The sequence below is a fragment of the Aethalodelphis obliquidens genome, unplaced genomic scaffold (assembly GCF_003676395.1).
Source record: "Aethalodelphis obliquidens isolate GAN/ISIS:26980383/991018 unplaced genomic scaffold, ASM367639v1 scaffold53, whole genome shotgun sequence".
In the NCBI taxonomy this organism is placed as follows: Eukaryota; Metazoa; Chordata; class Mammalia; order Artiodactyla; family Delphinidae; genus Aethalodelphis; species Aethalodelphis obliquidens.
Window position 1 is genome coordinate 5,077,298 of NW_020837997.1, and position 19,127 is coordinate 5,096,424.

Below are 19,127 nucleotides of genomic sequence, written 5' to 3' on the forward strand. Positions count from 1 at the left end.
GATGAGTTCCACCCGTTCATCGAGGCGCTGCTGCCTCACGTCCGCGCCTTCTCCTACACCTGGTTCAACCTGCAGGCGCGGAAGCGCAAGTACTTCAAGAAGCACGAGAAGCGGATGTCGAAGGACGAGGAGCGGGCGGTGAAGGACGAGCTGCTGGGCGAGAAGCCCGAGATCAAGCAGAAGTGGGCATCCCGGCTGCTGGCCAAGCTGCGCAAAGACATCCGGCCCGAGTTCCGAGAGGACTTTGTGCTGACCATCACGGGCAAGAAGCCCCCCTGCTGTGTGCTCTCCAACCCTGACCAGAAGGGCAAGATCCGGCGGATTGACTGCCTTCGCCAGGCCGACAAGGTGTGGCGGCTGGACCTGGTCATGGTGATTTTGTTTAAGGGGATCCCCCTGGAAAGTACTGACGGGGAGCGGCTCTACAAGTCGCCCCAGTGCTCAAACCCCGGCCTGTGCGTGCAGCCACATCACATTGGAGTCACAATCAAAGAACTGGATCTTTATCTGGCTTACTTTGTCCACACTCCGGGTAGGTTGCTCTCAATCCCCCTTTTGCCCACCCCATTTTATTTTACTGGCTGGCATTTGTTCTGTTGATTCTTCTTTCCAAACGATACATGCATAGACGCGATGGGCCTAACTGGTGCGTCCGTCCTGCTGAGGCCTGAAGCACGTTTGATGTTCCCTTTTCCCTTCTGTTTCCCTCCACTCTCTCCATTCTTCCTCCTTTGCTCATTTGCCGTGTGTTACTGATTGTCATGCCCCTCCGTCTTTGGAGGACTCATCTTACCCAAAAGACGCTGCAGGTCCTAGGACTGGGGCCAGGATGCCCCAGAATTATCCAGGATGGTGAGAGTTTGTGATGAACACCACTACCACCAAAAAAAAAAAAAAAAAAATCCCTCCTTGCTCTGATTTAAAATGAGAAGAAGTATTGGGGGGCAGGTACTGGTTTTCCTGCAGCGTCCCCTCAAGTCCTGGGGAAACGCCAGATTTGGCACAAGCAGGGTGGGCAGCAGTTCGGTGGAGAGAGGGGCGTGTAAAACCCCCGGATATGAGACAGAATGAATAGAAAAGAGGAAAGAAGGCAGAGGTGGGCAGCTTCTGAGGCCCAGATGCCCAGGCGGGAGCTGTTTCGCCTGGGATTTGGCTGACGGAGAGGAGAAAAGTCATTCAATTTCACAGAGAGTGAAAATGAGCACGAGATTCCTCGAGCTCTTGCCCTTCACTGTCCCTTCCCCTTCGCTTTTCAGCTGAAGTGGCGAGACCCCCGGATGGATGCCCGCAGCCCCCATACCTCTGCTGGGGGGCAGAGAGGCTCTCCCCAGCATAGGCATGCCAGGGAGTGGGCATTGCTGTGGAAGGTCTTAAAGAAACAAACAAGCAATCAAAACTCTGTAAAATCTCCTTTTCCTTTTGTGTTCCAAGTAGTTCCAGCTCTCCTCTTTGCTTTTCCAATTTCACCCTGCATTTTGGGTTGTGTGGTTCAGTTCTCCTCCTCTGTTCCTTTTTTTTTTCCCCCCTACCCTTTCCCTTTTTATAATTTCTTTCCGCTTTTGTTTTCTTACAAATTGAAACAGAGATGGCTGGTTAATTTTTAGCCTCCACTCAGCTACGCCCAATTTACTGCCGCCTTTGAAACCTAAACGGGCGGCACTCTGTGATTAAGCAAGGCAGAAGTGTGTTTACATTATGCCCAACCAACTTGTAATGAGAGGGCTACCAAACCTTTCTCTCTCTCTGTGTTTTTTTTTTTTTCCTTTCCACCATTCCAGTATTTCCCCCCCTTTTTTCCCCCTTTCTTTCTCTCTTCATGCGAATGTAAGAGAATGTGGCTTAACTTCAACTCTAGTGAATGTTCTTTCCCGCAAATATGTGTGTGTGTGTGTGTGTGTGTGTGTGTGTGTATCTTCCTTCCTGTTCATTCACAAAAAAGAAAAGCAACTCACTTTTCTGCTGTGGTTACCCCCTTGCCTGTTTGGGATGTTGGGAGGAGAGGTATGACTTAATCCAGAAAGGAAATTTTGGGGCACTTTCAGCATTGCATCAGCAGTGGAACCTCGACTGGGATTAGCACTGAGAGTTTATGTGTTGGAGAACTCTGGGGAGGAAAAGGTGGTATTTGAGGCCTCTCTTCTAGCTCATTCTCTCATTCTGAGAGGTGGCTTTGGTAGTTGGTTGGAGGCAGTGGATTACCCCCCCCCCAACTCCTGTTGTCCCTCCCTCCATGGATCTTTCTAGGCCTGTACCTGGCCCTGTGTGACTGTCATGGCCCACTCACGAAGAATGACCAACTGCCGGTCCTCTTCCTCGTTCATCCTTTTTCTTTCTGGAAAAGAGACCAAAGCAAAAATTAAAAGTTATTCCCTGATTCTCTGTCTACTCGGCAAATCAGAGTGGGGAGGGTGTGTGCCTGGTGGTATTGGAAGTGGCTTGGGGCAGACTTGGACCCTTGAGCTTGTGTCTGTCAGATAGCTCCTCCGAGAGGGGATTCCGCACCTTCCGATTTTGGAACTAGGGCCTCTAAGATGAAATTAATACTCATCTTCCTTTTGAGCCGGCTTCCTCCTACCTTGCTCTGTAGCTGGATCGCTGTAGCTGAGCTGTTTCCCTGGCTTCTCTTATTTTAGGCCAAAGTTTTGACTGCTGCCAGCATGGGGCTGAGGTAGGATGAAGTATGTGTGATGGAGACCATTTCCTGACCAGCCACCTGGGTCCTGGACTGACCAGGCAGGTGTCAGGAGAAGGGAGGCGCCCCCACTTGCCCCCTAGCCATAATGAGATGATTTGCCCAAGAATATGAGTAAATTCATGCCCCATTGCATGCAGCCATGGCCACCTCTGTCCCAGCTGAGGCCGAGTTCCTTGACAAAAGCTGAGTGGAGAACTGAGGATGTTTTCTTATAATTTGTCTATAATTCAAGTCCCTGGACTCCAGATAGTTTCAGTGAAGGTAGAATTTTTGTTGCTGAAATTGCTTTAATTCAAGGGTGCCTTACTGAAGGAGTGGGGGTGAGTTGGTGAGGCATGAGCTACCAGTGGCCCTTGGGTAAGTGGCCTCGAGATGGCGTGGAGTGGGCATGGCTTTCTCTCTAAGCCACTCCAGTTTGCTAGAAAATGTCTTCTTCTGGCTGAGCCCCCAAACAGTGTCAGTCCAATAGCACGACGTTCCTTCTCCATGTCCATGCAAAGACATACTCAGTAGGGTGCCACTTGTTCCTTCCTTCCAGTATAAACTGGGGTTGGGGGCTGGGCTGGCAAGGGCTCAGACAAGAGGTAGGTTGAATTCTAAAAGAAATGCTTTCCTTCCTTTCAAACTGGGCTGAAGAACCTGATCTGGGCTGAGCTGGTGGTGCCAGGTTTGATGACAAGCAAACTTGACATGATGGTAAGCATGGGGGCATGGCTTCGCCTCCAGGCACCATTGTCATCTGTCATCCATGGCCCTTGTAGGTGCTTTTTTTTTGTCCCACATGAAGCTTTAGGAGGTGGCATGGTTGAGAGGGACTAAAGGACGTGTGTGTGTGTGTGTGTGTGTGTGTGTGTGTGTGTGTGTGACGTCAGGAGCTCCACTCCCAGAATACGCGGTCCTAAAAGGCCACCCAGAGTGTTTTGCACCCTTCACGAGGGTGGCCTTCTTGCTGGGAAGGAATGTCGCTGTGTGTCTGTTCCATTTAGGAGGGGATGTTGAGGCAGAGCAGGGTCAGAGAGCACTGCCACGGGGAGGAGGTAGTACATTCCTGCCAATGTCCTTCCATCCAAAGGGGGTGTCCCAGGGCAGTGGCTGGAGACAGGGGAGCCTGGGGCCAGGAGGAAGGATGCATGTGTGAGGAAGGATGGCTGAACTGGTCTGGAAGCACAACTAGACTATCTCCAGTGCTTCTGCGGGAGTCTGAAGGTAAACCGGCATCTTCAGACCTTCCTTAACCTAGGCCTCGGTCCTAGGAAAGAAAAACAATCTGAAAGTAATAAGATGCTCTACTGGATGGAAATGTCAGCTTCTCCCCATCAGATCCCTCCAACAGGCCCACCGTGGAGGTCCATGAAGTCCAGGTATTCTTTTCTTTATCTCCGCTTTTTCATTCCAGAGAAATTTACACATAGAAGGAACCCCCATCACCAGGGCCGACTTATGGCCAGTCTCAATTCATCCACAGCCCCCTGCTGCCCAGCTTTACACTGGGCTGTCTAGGAGAAAACCCAGGCATCATAGCTTTTCATTTGTAAATATTTCTGTACATGTCTCTAATGATAAGGACTCTTGAAAAATGTAACCGCAATATCACTGTCACACCTAAAACGATTTCTTTAGTATGGTCGAATAGCTGGTCAGTGTTCACATTTCCCTAATTATCTCCTAATTTTGTTTGTCTAGATCAGGATCCCACTCGGGTCCATGTATTGCAGTGGGTTGCTCCATCTTTGAAGTCTTATAATCTCTAGGTGGTCCTCCTCCTCCTCTTTCATCTTGGTTTCTTTCCTGGCAGTTTCTGGGTTGTTGTTGTGGAAGGAACCTGATGGTTTATCCGGTAGGGTTTCCCTGTTTGGACTCTGCAGGCTGTGTTCCCCTGCGTTCTTCAGTGTGCCGCTCTGAAAGGAGATTCCGCCTCCCTCCTCACCTCCAGGTCCGGGGATAGCTGGGCCTTCACCTGTCGCAGGAAATGGATTAGCACCTCAGGATCTGTCTAAGTGAACTTTTTCAAGTGCAAGGTTGCCCTTCTCAGTATAAGAGCTTCATGGTTTTCGCTGTCTGCTTCAGGACTTGGGGCTTTGTGGTGAGCACTGGTTTTCTGGTCCAAGGGAGGGCTCCACGTCTGCGTCCTTCCTCAGCAGTGGAAGGCATTGCTTCGCCACGTCAGTCCTGCCAGGATGTGGCTGATGCCAGTGAGGTCCCCCAAGCCTTTGCTGGATGCCTGGCCCATCTGGTGGCTCTGGGTGAGTGCACGGGGGTGGCCACAGGCATACCAGCCACCATCTCCGGAGGCCTAACTCCTCCTGAGGCCCCTGTACCACTTCACCCGTGCCTCTTTTTTCTAGGCCCAGAAATGCCACTGGTCTGCATTTTTGAGGCAGCGCCATCTGGTGCCAGGGCTGTTGAAGACTGCAGGGCCTAGTTACCAGATTCCTAAAATTAGCAAGATATACCAATGTAGGGTTAGATGCCTTTCAGAGCAACCCAGAAGAGATGTCACTGTTGTTCGAGGGTGAGCTTTGGTCATTGTAAGAGTCTTCTGTTCAACTAATTCAGAAGTTGGTTAAAGGGATTAAACCAGCTAATATGTGAAGACACTGGCACACAGCAGAAAAGCAGTGGATGGCAGCTGCTGCAATTCCAATTGTTATGATTCCGTGAGCCCAAGGATGTCTCCCTGTCACCTTTACCTGTTGGTACTATTTCTGCCTTAAGGGATGAACTAAGTGACAGTTAATTTTTCTGTAACATAGCAGCGTTTCAAGTGCTGAAGACAGGGCTCATGGTTCCTTTCCACCCCTCTTCCCAGGAAGCTGTCCGTTCTCCAGGCCAAACGCTGCCAGGCTCTCACGCCTCCCACATTTGATACGGCTCCTTGCGCACTTGCCATTTTGGTCATCACCCTCTGGAGGCCCTCTTAAACCGGAGCGTTCTGTATTGAACAAGGAAAGTCCAAGTTTGATCCGATCCCATGGTAGCTACACGATTTGCTGGGCCTTCCAGCTACATAATTTTCAGGGCCCAGTGCAAAACGAAAGTGAGGGGTTCCTAGTTCAAAATGATGAGGAATTACAGCGAGACAACAGTTGGATCATTAAACCAAACACAGGGTCTGTGTGACTGCCCAGGTCACATATCTGAGAGGTCTGTCCAGGCTACATTTGCTCTGTTAATGTGACGTGGGGTGCCTGGTTCTGGATGGTGTAAAAGGGTGATGTGGCTCAGGCTGGCTCTGGAGGGGCATGACCCAAAAGAGGAGCTCAGAAATACTCAGACCCACTCCTTGGGCTGGTCTCATTCTGGGACTCCCTTGACCATCTGCTCTCATCCCCTTTGTCTGTAGCTTGTCTGTCCAGCCAGTCAGGGGTCTGCACTGGCTGTGATGTGCAGGGCATCTTGGTGGAGTGCTCACTCTCATGGTTGAGTTGGAAGCTGTAGCTCAAGGAAAAAAAGAACTACGTTTGTCTGAGCTTTGAGCTGGCAGAGTTCGGTCCATGAATAAGCTGGAGGGGACCTAGGAGCCCAAGCATGGTGACCAGCTGTGCTCCACTGCCCACCCAGAGGAAACAGGGCCACTCTGTAGCAGGAGAGCTGGGGTCCAGATGTACAGAAGGACTTCCTGAGGATTCAGTTTACTTTTTGGCACTGCCAGAGGATGGTTGAATTTCCTTTATTCATGAAATACGTACGCATTTGGTGAACCTACTGGGAGCAAGGCCCTTCTAAGAATCAGAGACTCCTACATGTGGCCTGCAGGGTTTGGGTGAAGGCCTCCTGATAAATTCTAGAAGACACCGTCCTATAGATGTGAACGAACAGTGATCCATGCAGGAGGCGAGGGAAGACCCAGCAGAGCTTTATCAGGCGCAGCTCCAGGTGGGCTGTGAAGAAGGAGGCAGGGCCCATCTCAGCCACCTTCTAGAGCTGCAGGGGCCCAGGGTGCTGAGGAAGGGTAGGCCAGGGGGGTAGAAGGCTGTGCCATGGTCTCTCTCCGTTCTTGCGTCCTGCAGCAGCTGGGCAGAGAGGGTACAGCTAAACATCTCCCTTTCTGCCCTGGGAAGAAGGTGTCTCCCTCCCCACCCCTTTTTCTCTTTGCCCCGTCGGTCCCACCCCCACCCCACCCCCCTGTCTCAGGAGCTGCCACGCTTCAGTTATTTTATCCTTCAGTGTCCGATTCAGAAGTCCTTTCAAAGGCCCCAGCAGTGTCAGCGCAGTGCTCGCACAAAAGGCCTCTTTGATTTCTTGTTTGTTTTCATTTGCCAGCAGAGGGGGAGGGGGCAGGAGAGAAAGAGCTTCTGGGTTTTAAAATTTTTATTTGGGTTGCTTCATTCTCAGAGGAGTTGGCTCCCTGGAACTCTTTTCTGAGTTAGGGGCTCAGAGGCGGGAGGTAGCCTTCTGGGGAGAGAAGGCTGGGATGGGGTGTGGGCACTGCCTCCTGAAGCAAGAGGAGGAGGTTTGGGGGATTAGGATACAGTCATTGATTCACCTTCAGATGTTCTGTGCTAGGCCTGAGGGTAAGAAGGGTCAGGTTGGAGCCCTGCTGCTTGTGTAGAGAAAGGTCTGAAGTGCCTGACACCAAAGGACATTGTCCTGTTAGCCGCATCCCTAGCAACGGCCTGGTCACAGCTGTAGGATTTGAGCAGTCCTGAACCTTGACTTTGCCGTTTTCCCTTTACCATCCCAGATTCTGCCGTTTCCCTCTTGGTTGGAGGGGAAGGGGGTGGGGGTCCTTTTAACATGCACACTCCTTGGAAATTCTTAGCACCTTGAAATACAGGCTGTGGCTCCCCACTCTCAGTCAGGGAAGTGGAAGGGTGAGAGGTCTACCCCGCAGCCGGGCGTCCTGCCGGCAGTGGTACACAGGCCCGGGAGGACACCCTGTCCCCCCAGGGCTTGCTCTCTCACCCCGCGCCTCTTGTCTCCCCGTGATGTCTGGCTTGTGAGAGGCTGCAGCATAGGTACCGCTCCCAGAGGACCCAGCCCATGGCTCACGGAGGACTTTGAGGGCAGGCCGGTCCTGCCTGAGGAGCAGGGAGCTGAGGCTGAAAGGAGATGGAGGACCACCGGTGCCTGTGGTTTGGGACTAGAGACACGGCGACCAACGCCTGTGTGGGTGCAAACTTCAAGCACACGTGGGCACGCCCTGATATACCAGTAAGAAGGGGTGCAGCCTGTTGGTCGTTGCGCCTGTGTGGAGGTCTGACTGCAGGGGCTGGGGAAGAGAGCGTCGGAAAGCGAGGCTTGGGCAGGTGGTCACGGGCGTCAGCAACAGGGAAGTGTGCCCACTGGGTGAGGGGGGCTCCGCAGGGCCTGGTTGGCAGACGGAAGGAGGAGGCTGGGGGGCTGAGAGATAGATAAATATAGCTGATGGCATTTCTCATGATAGGTTTTTCTTGGCACTGAGGGCACCGTGGCAAACAGTACGACAAACGCCTGGCCCTGCAGGCCGCTGTCGCCATTTTAAGCATGTTTGAGCAGAAGAGGTGTTGGCATTAGAAAAGGGTCCCAGCAGGTGGAGGGGCTGCAGCAGGGGGGTTTGGCTGGACTGGGCCTTACCGCCCTGGGTACCTGGGTTCCTTACTTTGTCTGTATGGATATCTAATATTTGATTTTCTGGCCCTTTGGGGATTTAAAAAAATATTTTGGGGTTGCCCTTTGTGGGCCTGTCTCCCAAGTGACTTGTCCCCCCACCAGCCACCGTGGCCTGTTGGTGGTGGGGGTGTTCCGGCTCCCCTCCTCACTTTTGATGTCTTAATGATGACACGGCATGCCACTGCCCCAGGGTCAGGGACATTATTTTTTATTTTTTTCATTTTTATTGGATTATAGTTGATTTACAATGTTGTGTTAGTTTCAGGTGTACAGCAAAGTGAATCAGCTATGCATAGACATATGTCCACTCTTTTTTAGATTTTTTTCCCATATAGTTCATTACAGAGTATCGAGTAGAGTTCCCTGTGCCTCACTTGTTTTAAATTTGGGGGACATCCAATAACTTAAGAGACACTCCTTTGTCCAGATTCCAAACAATTTTCTGTTCCCGGTCGGTGGAGGAGAGGGCACACCCGTGGTCTCCATCCCTCGCTTTAATTCCATTTTTCCATTGAAGGCCCAATATGGCCGAGGCACCGTGTTAAGTCCTGTTCGTGTGTTAACCACCCAAATTCTCACACTGATTCTAGTTTTAAACCCACATTCCCGGCTGTGAGCCTGTGCACTAGGGTGACACACACAGGGGTGTTTGTGTGTAGTGAGGAATTGGTGAACCAGACTCGAGGACCTGGGAGGCTTCCTGGAAGATGACCTGCTTGAATTGCACTTTGAAAGACAGTGAGGAATTAGTTGGTTTTTGTCAGCTGGCTGAGCCTTTTCAGCTTGCCTTGAGCTGATTCCCTCCTCACAATGGTTGAGTGATATAGGCAGGGCAGGTATCATTATCCCCACCGTACAGAGAAGGGAACCCGGTACAGAGATGTCAGGGCGCTTGGGTCACACAATCAGTTTCCTGCAGAAGGACCCCAGGTTTCAGGTCACTGAGCACCTTGGCTTCCCTCCGTGGGCCTTGCCATTCCTTGAACTTCATGGGGATTGCTGGCCTTGGTGGAGTCTCAGAGGAGAAAGCCGAGCAGGTCCCCGTGGTCTCCCTTGCTCTCTAGGAGCTGAGACAGAGTGGCTGGAGCCTAGCCTGTGATTCAGCTCAAGGGCTCCCCCAGCTGCTGAGCATGTGGGGTGGAAACAGCAGGCGGGAGCCTGGCCTGTCCTTGACACTGGTCTCCCTTCCCGCCGGCCAGCCCCCTGCCTCTGACCTGAGAGGCAGCATGCTAGCGTAGACCGGGGAAGCTCGGCTGGATGCCCCCACCCTGCTGTGGCCAGCTCAGCTTCTTGGCACCCCATCCTGGAACGTGGGGAGGGCAGGTAGAGTGTGCAGGAAGTCCAGGTGTGCCGTCAGGCGGGCTCGGCTGGATCTTGGGATCCCTGATCCTTGCTCTGTCACGCCTTTTTCCTGGGAGTCTGCTTGGAATTGCAGTTTGAAATAAAAATGAATGTAATTATCCTAATTAACCAGATGATCGCTGGAAGTTTTGCAGTAATCTGCTCTTCATTGCCTTTTATGCTCCTGAATTCTCGTAGACTCTCATTCTTACCCCTTTCTTAAAGTTTGAAAACTTTGGGGCTGTGTATATAAAAACTCTTCCAATATGCTGAGGGGTGGCTGGGTTGTGAGAGAGGCTAGCTTACTGTTGGAGATTTTCCTGTTTCCGTGGCTAAGAAGATAGGGACTTGACCTCTTAACCATTGGAATCAGGTCCCATAGAGCAGGGTTTCCCAACCATGGCGTTATTGACTTTTGGGCCAGATCCTTCTGTGTCATGGAGACTGCCCTGTGCATTATAGGGTGGTTAGCAACATCTCTGGCCTTGACCCACTAGTTGCAACCCACCCCCCCCCCCCCCGCCCCATGTGTGACAACCAAAATATTTCCATACATTTCCAAGTGTCCCTGAGGACAGAGCTGCCCCAGCTGAGACCCTCTGGCCTGTAAGAAACAGAGCAATTCAGACAGAATGTACCCCAGATTCACCTCTTGCCTCTCTTCCAGTTTAGGAACTTATTTACGTTTTCTCACATGGCAACAGAACCTCAGAGCCCTGGCTGTTCCCCTGCATGTCCTGTTCCATTTTCCCCTTTCTGGGCAGAAGGACCCTGGGCTGAAACCATCTGGGGGCTCCTCTCCCCTTGGGAATCGTGAGTCCCCCTCTGAGTCTCGCACTGAACATCCCTCTTGATGTCTTGCATGATGGTCTCTCTGTGTGCCAGGGATGCTGTTCTGGGGACTGGAACAGGGGATTTACTACTCGGCTGACCCAGGCCTATGTAGTGAGCCATTGACCGCATCAGGCCCACCCCAGACCCCAAAGAACAGCAGACATTTGTTTCAGCAGCATGGGAAGCAGAGATCAGAAGTGTCTCCTGAGCCTCAGCACTGTTCTTTTTAAAGGAAGTTATTTGATTTTCCTTATTACGGTGGTAAAACGCACTCTTTATTAAAAATTCAAACAATAGAGAAATGTAAGAGACAGGCTCCCCAAATCAGCCTCCTGCACCAGAGAGAAACTTACTTCCCAGATCCATATAGGTTCTTCTGGTTTTTTCATCAATTAACTTTTCATCAAACAACTTTTAAATACAGAGATATCTATTTTAAGAGCAGATGATATGTTTGGGCTAATTGAACTGGCTCCATTGAGTGCCATTGTGGTCTTAAGTTTTCCTATCCCCTGCCCATTCCACCTGTGTCCCCCATCACCCCAGGTGCAGAGCCCATGTCCCTGTACTCTTTTCCCCTGAGGTGACAGTTTCTCTTTGTCCTTCCTGGGAGCAGGGTGACCAGCAGAGCATGTGCTGCTGTCTGAGCAGCCAGGATCCTGCTCTAGGGCATTCCTGCTGGCAGCGTAACCCCGATGGCAGAAGTCAGGGCTCCACCAAATCTCCAGATTCCTTCTTCCTGTCTTGTCCCTGCCCCTGGCCTAAAGAGAACACTTCTGTCTGCCATATCTTTAAGCCCGACACAAAGGGCCCTACCAAAGGCGCAGCTACCACAGGGTGATGAGGGAAGGAGGAGCCACTGAGAAGTGGCCTGCTTGACTGTGCTGGCTTGGCCCCAGTCCTTGCCTCCTTCCAGCTCTTTCCTGGAGGGCCACGGTGCTCCTCTGTGCGGCCAACCCTCTGCCAACTGGCCTGGCGTCCTGGAGGCTTTTCTAGACCCTGCAGGCTCCTTCCAGGGGTGACTGCTGCTGCTCTTTTCCTTTCTTGAAATGGAGAGTGTCCCTTAACCTTCCAGGATTTATCCCTTCACAGTTCTTTGTGTCGGGCTTAAAGATAGGCAGAGGTGTTCTCTTCAGGCCAGGGTCAGGGACAAGACAGGAGGAAGGAATCTGGAGAGAGCTTTGCAGCTGGGTCTGATGGTCTAGGGGAGGCTGCAGATGACAGTGGGAGTAGGGTGACACCTGGTGACTCTTCTCGACTGGGTGGAGTGTGCAGAGACATCAGGAGACCCCTGGAGGCAGGCCTACCGAGTGCAGCCCTTGGGGAGTGTGTCCTTATTATGCCTGCAGATTATATCCCTATTAGTGCATAATTATTATGTAATGGGCGTTATTGCATAATGGCAGTTATATAACACGTGGCCCAGAAGACGGAGGGGGGGGCATGTAATAAGTATATATCCTTTGGCTATAAATAGTTACCAGCCCTGCACTGAATCTGTGGTCACACCAGAGCCACCTTATAAATACCCAGCGCTGGGCTATAAATTTCTGAGCCGTGATGTAGGCAGGCGCGCGATACCTAGTTAGGGAGTGGTAGGAGGGACCCGCAGCCCCACCCAGCCACATGACGTCATTGTTTCTGTAGTAACGAGATGGCTCCCTGGGGGACCAAATGAAAGGAGGCCTTTAAAGGGAGGAGGCAAATGGATAGAAAGCTTTGGTGGGGGGGGGGGGTTTGCCAAACCTGGGGCTGACCGAGTGGGGTCCCCTGTGCAGAGGACTCCCAGGTGTTCAACCAGTACCAGGGCAGAAAATGCCATTTCCTTTCATGTCATCTTTAGAGGGTCTCAGGTCCTGTCCCTGTGTCCAGCAGGTCATGTGAGACTCAGCTGAGTGTCAGGGACAAAAGGGGAGTCAAACTCCCCATCCTTCCATCTCCCAGGTGATCTCTCCTTGGCTCTGGGGCCACTTGCTGAAGGGGAGTTGAATGTGTGCACACCGGAGCTCTGCACCCCAGTAATGTCCTCCCCAGGGTGGGGCCATTTCTCCTAGCAGACGTTTTAGGTCAATTTTGGCCTTAGTAATATAAGAAATATGTGAGCAATTCGGCTCATGGCTCAGAGAGCCTCGTGGAAGTCATGGCTGTGGGAGATGCTGCCCGGGAAGAAAGAGGAGACAAGGATAAGATTTTGGTCCCAGAAGAAGCTATAGGGTAGGATGTAATCTTTTTAGGTGTGTGAGCGGTAGTTTCATATAGGGCGGTGAAGAGCTACTGTTCACATCCCTGAGGGTAGAGGAGGAAATGTTTTTTTGTTTTTTGGCCACGTGGCATGTGGGATCTTAGGTCCCCAACCAGGGATCGAACCTGCACCCCCTGCTTTGGAAGCACGGAGTCTTAACCACTGGACTGCCAGGGAAGTCCCGAGGAAATGTGTGGGGTTTTTTGTTTCTTTTAAAAAATAAATTTATTTATTTATTTTTTGGCTGCGTTGGCTCTTCGTTGCTGCGCACGGGCTTTCTCTCTAGCTGCGGCGTGTGGGGCTACTCTTCGTTGTGGTGCACGGGCTTCTCATTGTGGTGGCTTCTCTTGTTGCAGAGCACGGGCTCTAGGTGCTCGGGCTTCAGTAGTTGTGGCACGCGGGCTCAGCAGTTGTGGCTCGCGGGCTCTAGAGCGCAGGCTCAGTAGTTGTGGCACACAGGCTTAGTTGCTCCATGGCACGTGGGATCTTCCCAGACCAGGGCTCGAACCCGTGTCCCCCGCATTGGCAGGCGGATTCTTAACCTCTGCGCCACCAGGGAAGTCCCGGAAATGTGTTTTGATGGTAGGTAGAGGGATTAAAGTTAGTTGGGAGGGAGGGTGGGTGACCTACTTGTCCCAGTTTGCCCAAGAGTCTCCTAGTTTCAGCACTGAAAGTCCCTCTTCCCAAAGAAAGCCCTTTGTCCCCTGAAAACCAGGATGGTTGGTCATCCTAGAACAGCAGTTTTTAACCAGGGGCAGTTTTGCCTCTCAGGGAACATTTGGCAATGTCCATAGACGCTTTTGGTTGTCACAACCAGGGGAGGGTGCTGTTGGCATCTAGTGAGTCAAGGCCAGTGCACAGGACATTCTCTCAAGAAGGAATCACCTGGCCCCTAATGTCACTATAGATCTTCCTCAACCTACAGTGGGGTTACATCCCGATAAACCCGTCATAAATTGAAAACACTGTTAAGTCAGAAATGCATTTAATATATTAACCCACGTCATAGCTCAGCCTAGCCTACCTTAAACGTCCTCAGAACACTTCCATTAGCCTACGGTTGGGCAAAACCATCTAACAAAGCCTATTTTATAATAAAGTGCTGAATAGCTCACGTAATTTACGGAATATTGTACTGAAAGTGAAAAACAGAGTGACTGTATGGGTGCAGAATGGTTATAAGTGCATCGGCTGTTTACCCTCCTGATTGCCTGTCTGACTGGGAGCTGTGGATCGCTGCTGCTGCCCAGAATCACAAGGGAGTATCAGAGTATCGTACTGCATATCGCTAGCCCAGGAAAAGATTATAATTTAAAATTTGAAGTATGGTTTCTAGTGAACGCGTGTTGCTTTGCACCACGTAAAGTCAAAAATTGTGAGTCAGACCATCAAAAGTCATGGATTGTCTGTAGTGGTGAGACTGAGAAGCCCTGCCTTGGAGGTTGGTGAGCAGAACCTGTGTGTCTCTCCTTACGACGGCCATCCTTTGCCTCTGCTAGCGGAGGCCCCCAACCCCTGCCGGGCCTCCCCTCTGAATTTGTTGCAGCTCTATTTTCCATGTTTTGATCGGTTGTGAGTAGGGTTCTGGGGCTGGGAGACCTTTTTTAGGGAATCCTGGGGCTTCTGAGAGGGTCTTTTGCCCTCTCAAAGCTCAGAGTCCCTTTGCAGTTAAGACGGTGCTGAGGGTGAGCCCCACCTGGCAGTGTGGCACTGAGTGGATCCTTTGCCTGTTACTAAAAAACTAATAGTAATGAAAGAATCATGAAAGAGCGATCCCTTATTGCCTACCAAAGAGTTTCCGAGAGGCAAGACGTGCTTGCTCCCCGCCCCCCACCCCCCGTCTTTCAGGCCAGCTCTTCCCACATAGACCTGAGCAGGCCACGGCAGCCTCTGGGTCATGGCGCCCCCTGAGTGTACCAGTCCCAGGATGAGAATTTGTTTCCACAAAAGCCCATTTCCCAGACTCAGCAACCAGGGCCAGTCTCTGCCACCCAATGAGACTTCACAAATGGAACAGATGAGGGAGCTGAATTCTATTCTGGCATGTGGAGTTTACAGAAATCTGGATTCTATCTACCTGATATCATTTATAGCAGATTACATTTTGCACGGCATACGTGAAATATAATCACAAGAGTATAGCAAACTCTTTCTTTCTCACCTTTGTTTAGTGCCTGTTTCGTTTACTACCTGGCTGCAGTTTACTTGGTCCCCTCTGGCCCCGACACCATGCATAGTGTGGCCAACTGGGTCATCGTTACTGCTGGCCTGGGACAGGGCCCACAGATGATGGCCAGGATGGTGGTGCAGTGGTCTGGTCTGCACCAGAGCAAGAGGATCAGCTGCCTCTTGTGTGTGTCGAGCCCAACTTTCGAGTTTGGACTTAGGATTGAGACAGCTAATGAGCACGGGTGGGAAAGCAGGGCCCATGGGTTTGCAGGCAAGTCCTGCCTGCTGTGCCAAGGGGAACTCTGTGGGGAACAGTGCTGGCTTCAAACACAAAGGCCATTGCTGCATGGAATAGTAATCCTCAGGGTATTGCCAACCCGAGAGATATGGCCAAATGAGAGGCCCCTGCCCCAAGGATAGGCCAGATTTCTCTCACTTATTCATGGTATTGTGGTTTATAAAGTGGGCCCAGAATACAGATCTCTGGGCATAGTTTCAAATACATGCATTTGTAAAAAAATTAAACAACACACACACACACACACACACACACACACACACACACACACCGTTGGTTCTAGCCGTGCTGCTACCCAGGAGTGTTCCTGGGACGTGGGACAGTAACGGAGGATGATGGTCCTGAAGCCACCGTCTAATATTAGATTTTGAAACTCAGAGATTCATTAATATAATTACTCAAATGCCAGCCTGGCTTGGCAAGGCCTCTTGAATTGTGTTCCTCTCCAACAAAGCACTCTGGCTGCAGGGACGCCCCTGGTGAGCCAGAGCCCTACTCCCTGGTTTATGGATGGTGGTTGAAGGCATGTGTTGGCTTCCTCAGTGCACCCTCCCTGGGAGAGGCGGGGAATTCCCACGGTGCCAGGTCCTGCCTTTATGCATCTTGTCATGAGACGGGCACCTCTGCAGAGTCTTCAGTAGAAGTGAGCAGTCAGCTGGGCAAGGCCCCCTTTGAATGCAAGCTGGACCCAGGCTTGGCTGAGGGCCGGGTAATTTTGCTCCCCTATGACACTTTGCACTTAATTTTGTAGGTTTCTTTTGCTAGGCTGGAATCTTGGAACTGGGACTATGTTTTATCTGCCTTGGCATCTGGCTCTCGCCCAGTGTATAGTTTTATACAACCCCATAAACCCATTTTGAATATTGAATTACCTTCAGATGGGAAGCAGCCGACGGCCCATCACATCCTTGAGATGATGCAAAGGCATGAAATGGCATAAAAATCAGAAATGGGGCTGCTAAACGAAAGGGGTGGAGCGGGGAAGAGTGGCTGGTGTGCCTTCTGAGTGGGCATCATGAGGAGAGAGTACGGACAGATGAGTGATGGAAGCTTCTGGAAGGCTGGAAGGAATGTGGCAGGCAAGTGGGAAGCCGTAGGTTAATTGATTGAAAGGGACTTGGTTTCTCAAATTTCTTTTTTCCCCTTTTTGAGAATGGGAATGAGGTGTCAGGAGAATGGGGAAAGAGCAGCCCTCTCCCTGGTCCCCTTGTTAGACGGGCCGCTGCTGGGCGGGTCATAGGCTCCAGCTTAGCCGGTCCCACCTTCGCCCAGGCCTTCCCTCTGTCTCCTTGGCTAGTCCTAATAGACAGAAGGGGCAAAACATACATGACCCCCCAAACCCCCACCTCCGCCAGCCCCCAGCCCACCCGTGAAGGGAACTCCTCCCATGCCAGATCCTCCCCACCCTGCTAGCCTATCAGATGCCCTGTAGCACAGGTTGGCAGGGAGCAGCCCCGGGGCATGGAGATTGTTTGCCTTTTGCTCAGGGGTTCCCCCTCATCCCCTCCCCTTTCCCCAGAAGCCCTGGCCTGCAGGCTCCTCATGTGGCTGCGGATGCAGACACGTGGCTGGCTCTTCCTTCCCTCTCTCTCCTGGGGACCCCTGTGGCCCAGGCCTCCTGGGCTGAAGATGGCTGCCGTTCCCCAGCTGGTGTATATGCTCCCAGCTCTGGTGGCTAGATTTGGTTCTTAGCAATGAATTATTAAAGGAACACGAACAGTGCGTTTCTCATATACTCGCACACGCACAGCCACTTCTCTGAGCCGATTCTATGGTCGATTCTGCCGCTGCTGCCCTTTCACTTGCCTCAGACTTTAGAGTCGGTTCCATTAGTTTTGGAGTGAATTCCCAGCTCTCCTCCCTCCACCTTAAGAATCTCCAATCAGGCACCTCCTCCCTGGTCCTGAACCTCTTTCCTCTGGCCCCCTGTGCCTGTCCTTGACTTTCTTGAAGATCTGCTTTCCCTTCCAAAGTTCTACTTGTCAGTGGAGGGGTGGCCTGGTGCCCCAGTAGTCTTACGAGTGTGGTGTGCAGGAGTGTTGCAGTGTGACAGGGGTTTGGGGGTGTTGCCCTCTTTCCTGCTCTGTGTCCTTTGACCTGGAGTCCGCCTGAGCATGAAAGTTCCTGAGGCGGAGGCCTGCCTGGCTCAAGCGAACACGAATGTGGCTGGACCCGCAGGGCTGTGGTTTGCCATCACCTCATTATGCTCTGCTACGATTTGGGGAGAGAATCACGTACGTACGGTCTCTCATCCATCTACTATGTTAAGAAAGGCATTTTTCTGGTTATAAGACTAGTGCCCATTCCATCATAAAAATACCAAATAAGCACAAAGTCTAGATAAATGAAAATGATCAAAATTCTACCACTTAACCACTAATAGCCTTTTGTTGCATTTTTTATACCTATTCATGCACATATTTTATTTTTTAAAAATTGGAGTTTATGATAGAAATACTTTAGGGTGCTACCTATAAAAAATTTGTGCATTCTACCATGTCACAATTTTTCAAAAAATACTTTGTGGTGGTTTAGCGTCTTATTATTAGCTGCATTGTCCCTAATTCTCAACATTTCTAGTGACTTCTATCCTCTTTTCATTTGGGAAATAAGAAATTACCTTTTATTATAACTGTAATATATGATGATTTTTAAAAAATACAAACATGCTTTTTGAACAGCTTATGACACTTCAGTGTTCCAGAGTTGATGTAATCCCTCATGTGTGCAGGCCTTTAAGTTGTAAATTCTGCTGGTATGGACATCCGGGTGCATTAAGCTTTGTAGCTCTGTTTATGAACTTCAGACAAGGCTTCCTAACAGTTGAATTATCAGGCATAGGGTATAGACTCTTACAAAGACTTGTCACATATGTTGTTAAATTGCTGTCTGGAAATTTCATGCCCACAGATGGCATGTGAGGGTCCATCTCACCACATCCCCAGCTGTACCCTGTTTGTGCTACCCAGCGCCTCAGAAAGACACTACCATCATTTGCACACATCACGCACGTGTCATGTCCATATCACATGAGGATGTGCTTTTTATGAACCCACATCCCATCCCTGTCATAGGTGTGTGTCCACTGCATCAGCTCACATGTCCCCTGATGGATGCGTGCTATCGTCCAATGAAAGAGCTAATCTTGGACATCACCCCACACACTCACATCCTCCAACCTGTATTTTTTTGTGAGTCTGAGGTCCCCTCTCCCAGGCCTCTCTCTATTAGCACTGCTAGAAGTAGAAGGTGTCTGAGGGCCTCAGGCATGGCAGTGTCGGTTCTCTTGGGCCAGGAGCTGGCAGGGTAGCCTGGGGACTGCCTGGCAGTGAGCAGGTGCTGGCCATGGCATCTTAATGGCAGCAGCCCCCCAGCGCCGCCGCCCATGGTGGCCACCAGCAAGTGCCCCAAGAGTTCCTGAGGAAGCAGCTGTTCCCCATCCCTGAGGCCAGCCCCACTGTCTGCCACCAGGACCCTGGGCTTGTCTGGTGAAGTGCGTGTCCTCCTATGAGTGGAGGGGAGGCTAAGGGAGGGCGAGCTCTTCCTTCCAAGCTGTAGACTCTGCCTTCACTCACACACACACACACACACACACACACACACACTTTCACACCCTGTGCCCCAAAGATGGCATCCCCCAGGGGTATCATCACATATCTGGGACACACAGCTCCTTGCGTCCTGCCCCAGGGCCAGGGTCAGGGCCAGGGCCATCTCCTTCCCTAAAGTCCCTAGGCATAGGTATGTGAGCATGCTCTTGTCGGGCTCAGTTCCCACTGGCTCTAGTCACATGCCTTTGCGTCTGCATGTACACATGTGTATTCATTCACTTCGAACCCTTCTACATCAAGGCTGCAGTGTCTTGGGCCCCTTCTACTTGATGCTCCATCTTGCCCAGAACTTAACTATCCTCGGGCCCTGTGTAGTAGGAACTTCCAAATGACCCCTGAGGCCCA

General features: G+C 51.3%; 1 protein-coding gene across 8 annotated transcripts in view; it reads left to right on the forward strand.

The window, feature by feature from the left end:
* The window catches only part of NFIX (nuclear factor I X), a 98,173-nt gene that overhangs the window by 27,993 nt on the left and 51,053 nt on the right, over positions 1-19,127 (forward strand). For all 8 annotated transcript variants that reach the window (XM_027084923.1, XM_027084927.1, XM_027084925.1 and 5 more), the window contains exon 2: positions 1-532. In XM_027084923.1, the coding sequence (XP_026940724.1) occupies positions 1-532 (532 nt within the window). The remainder of the gene's footprint in view (positions 533-19,127) is intronic.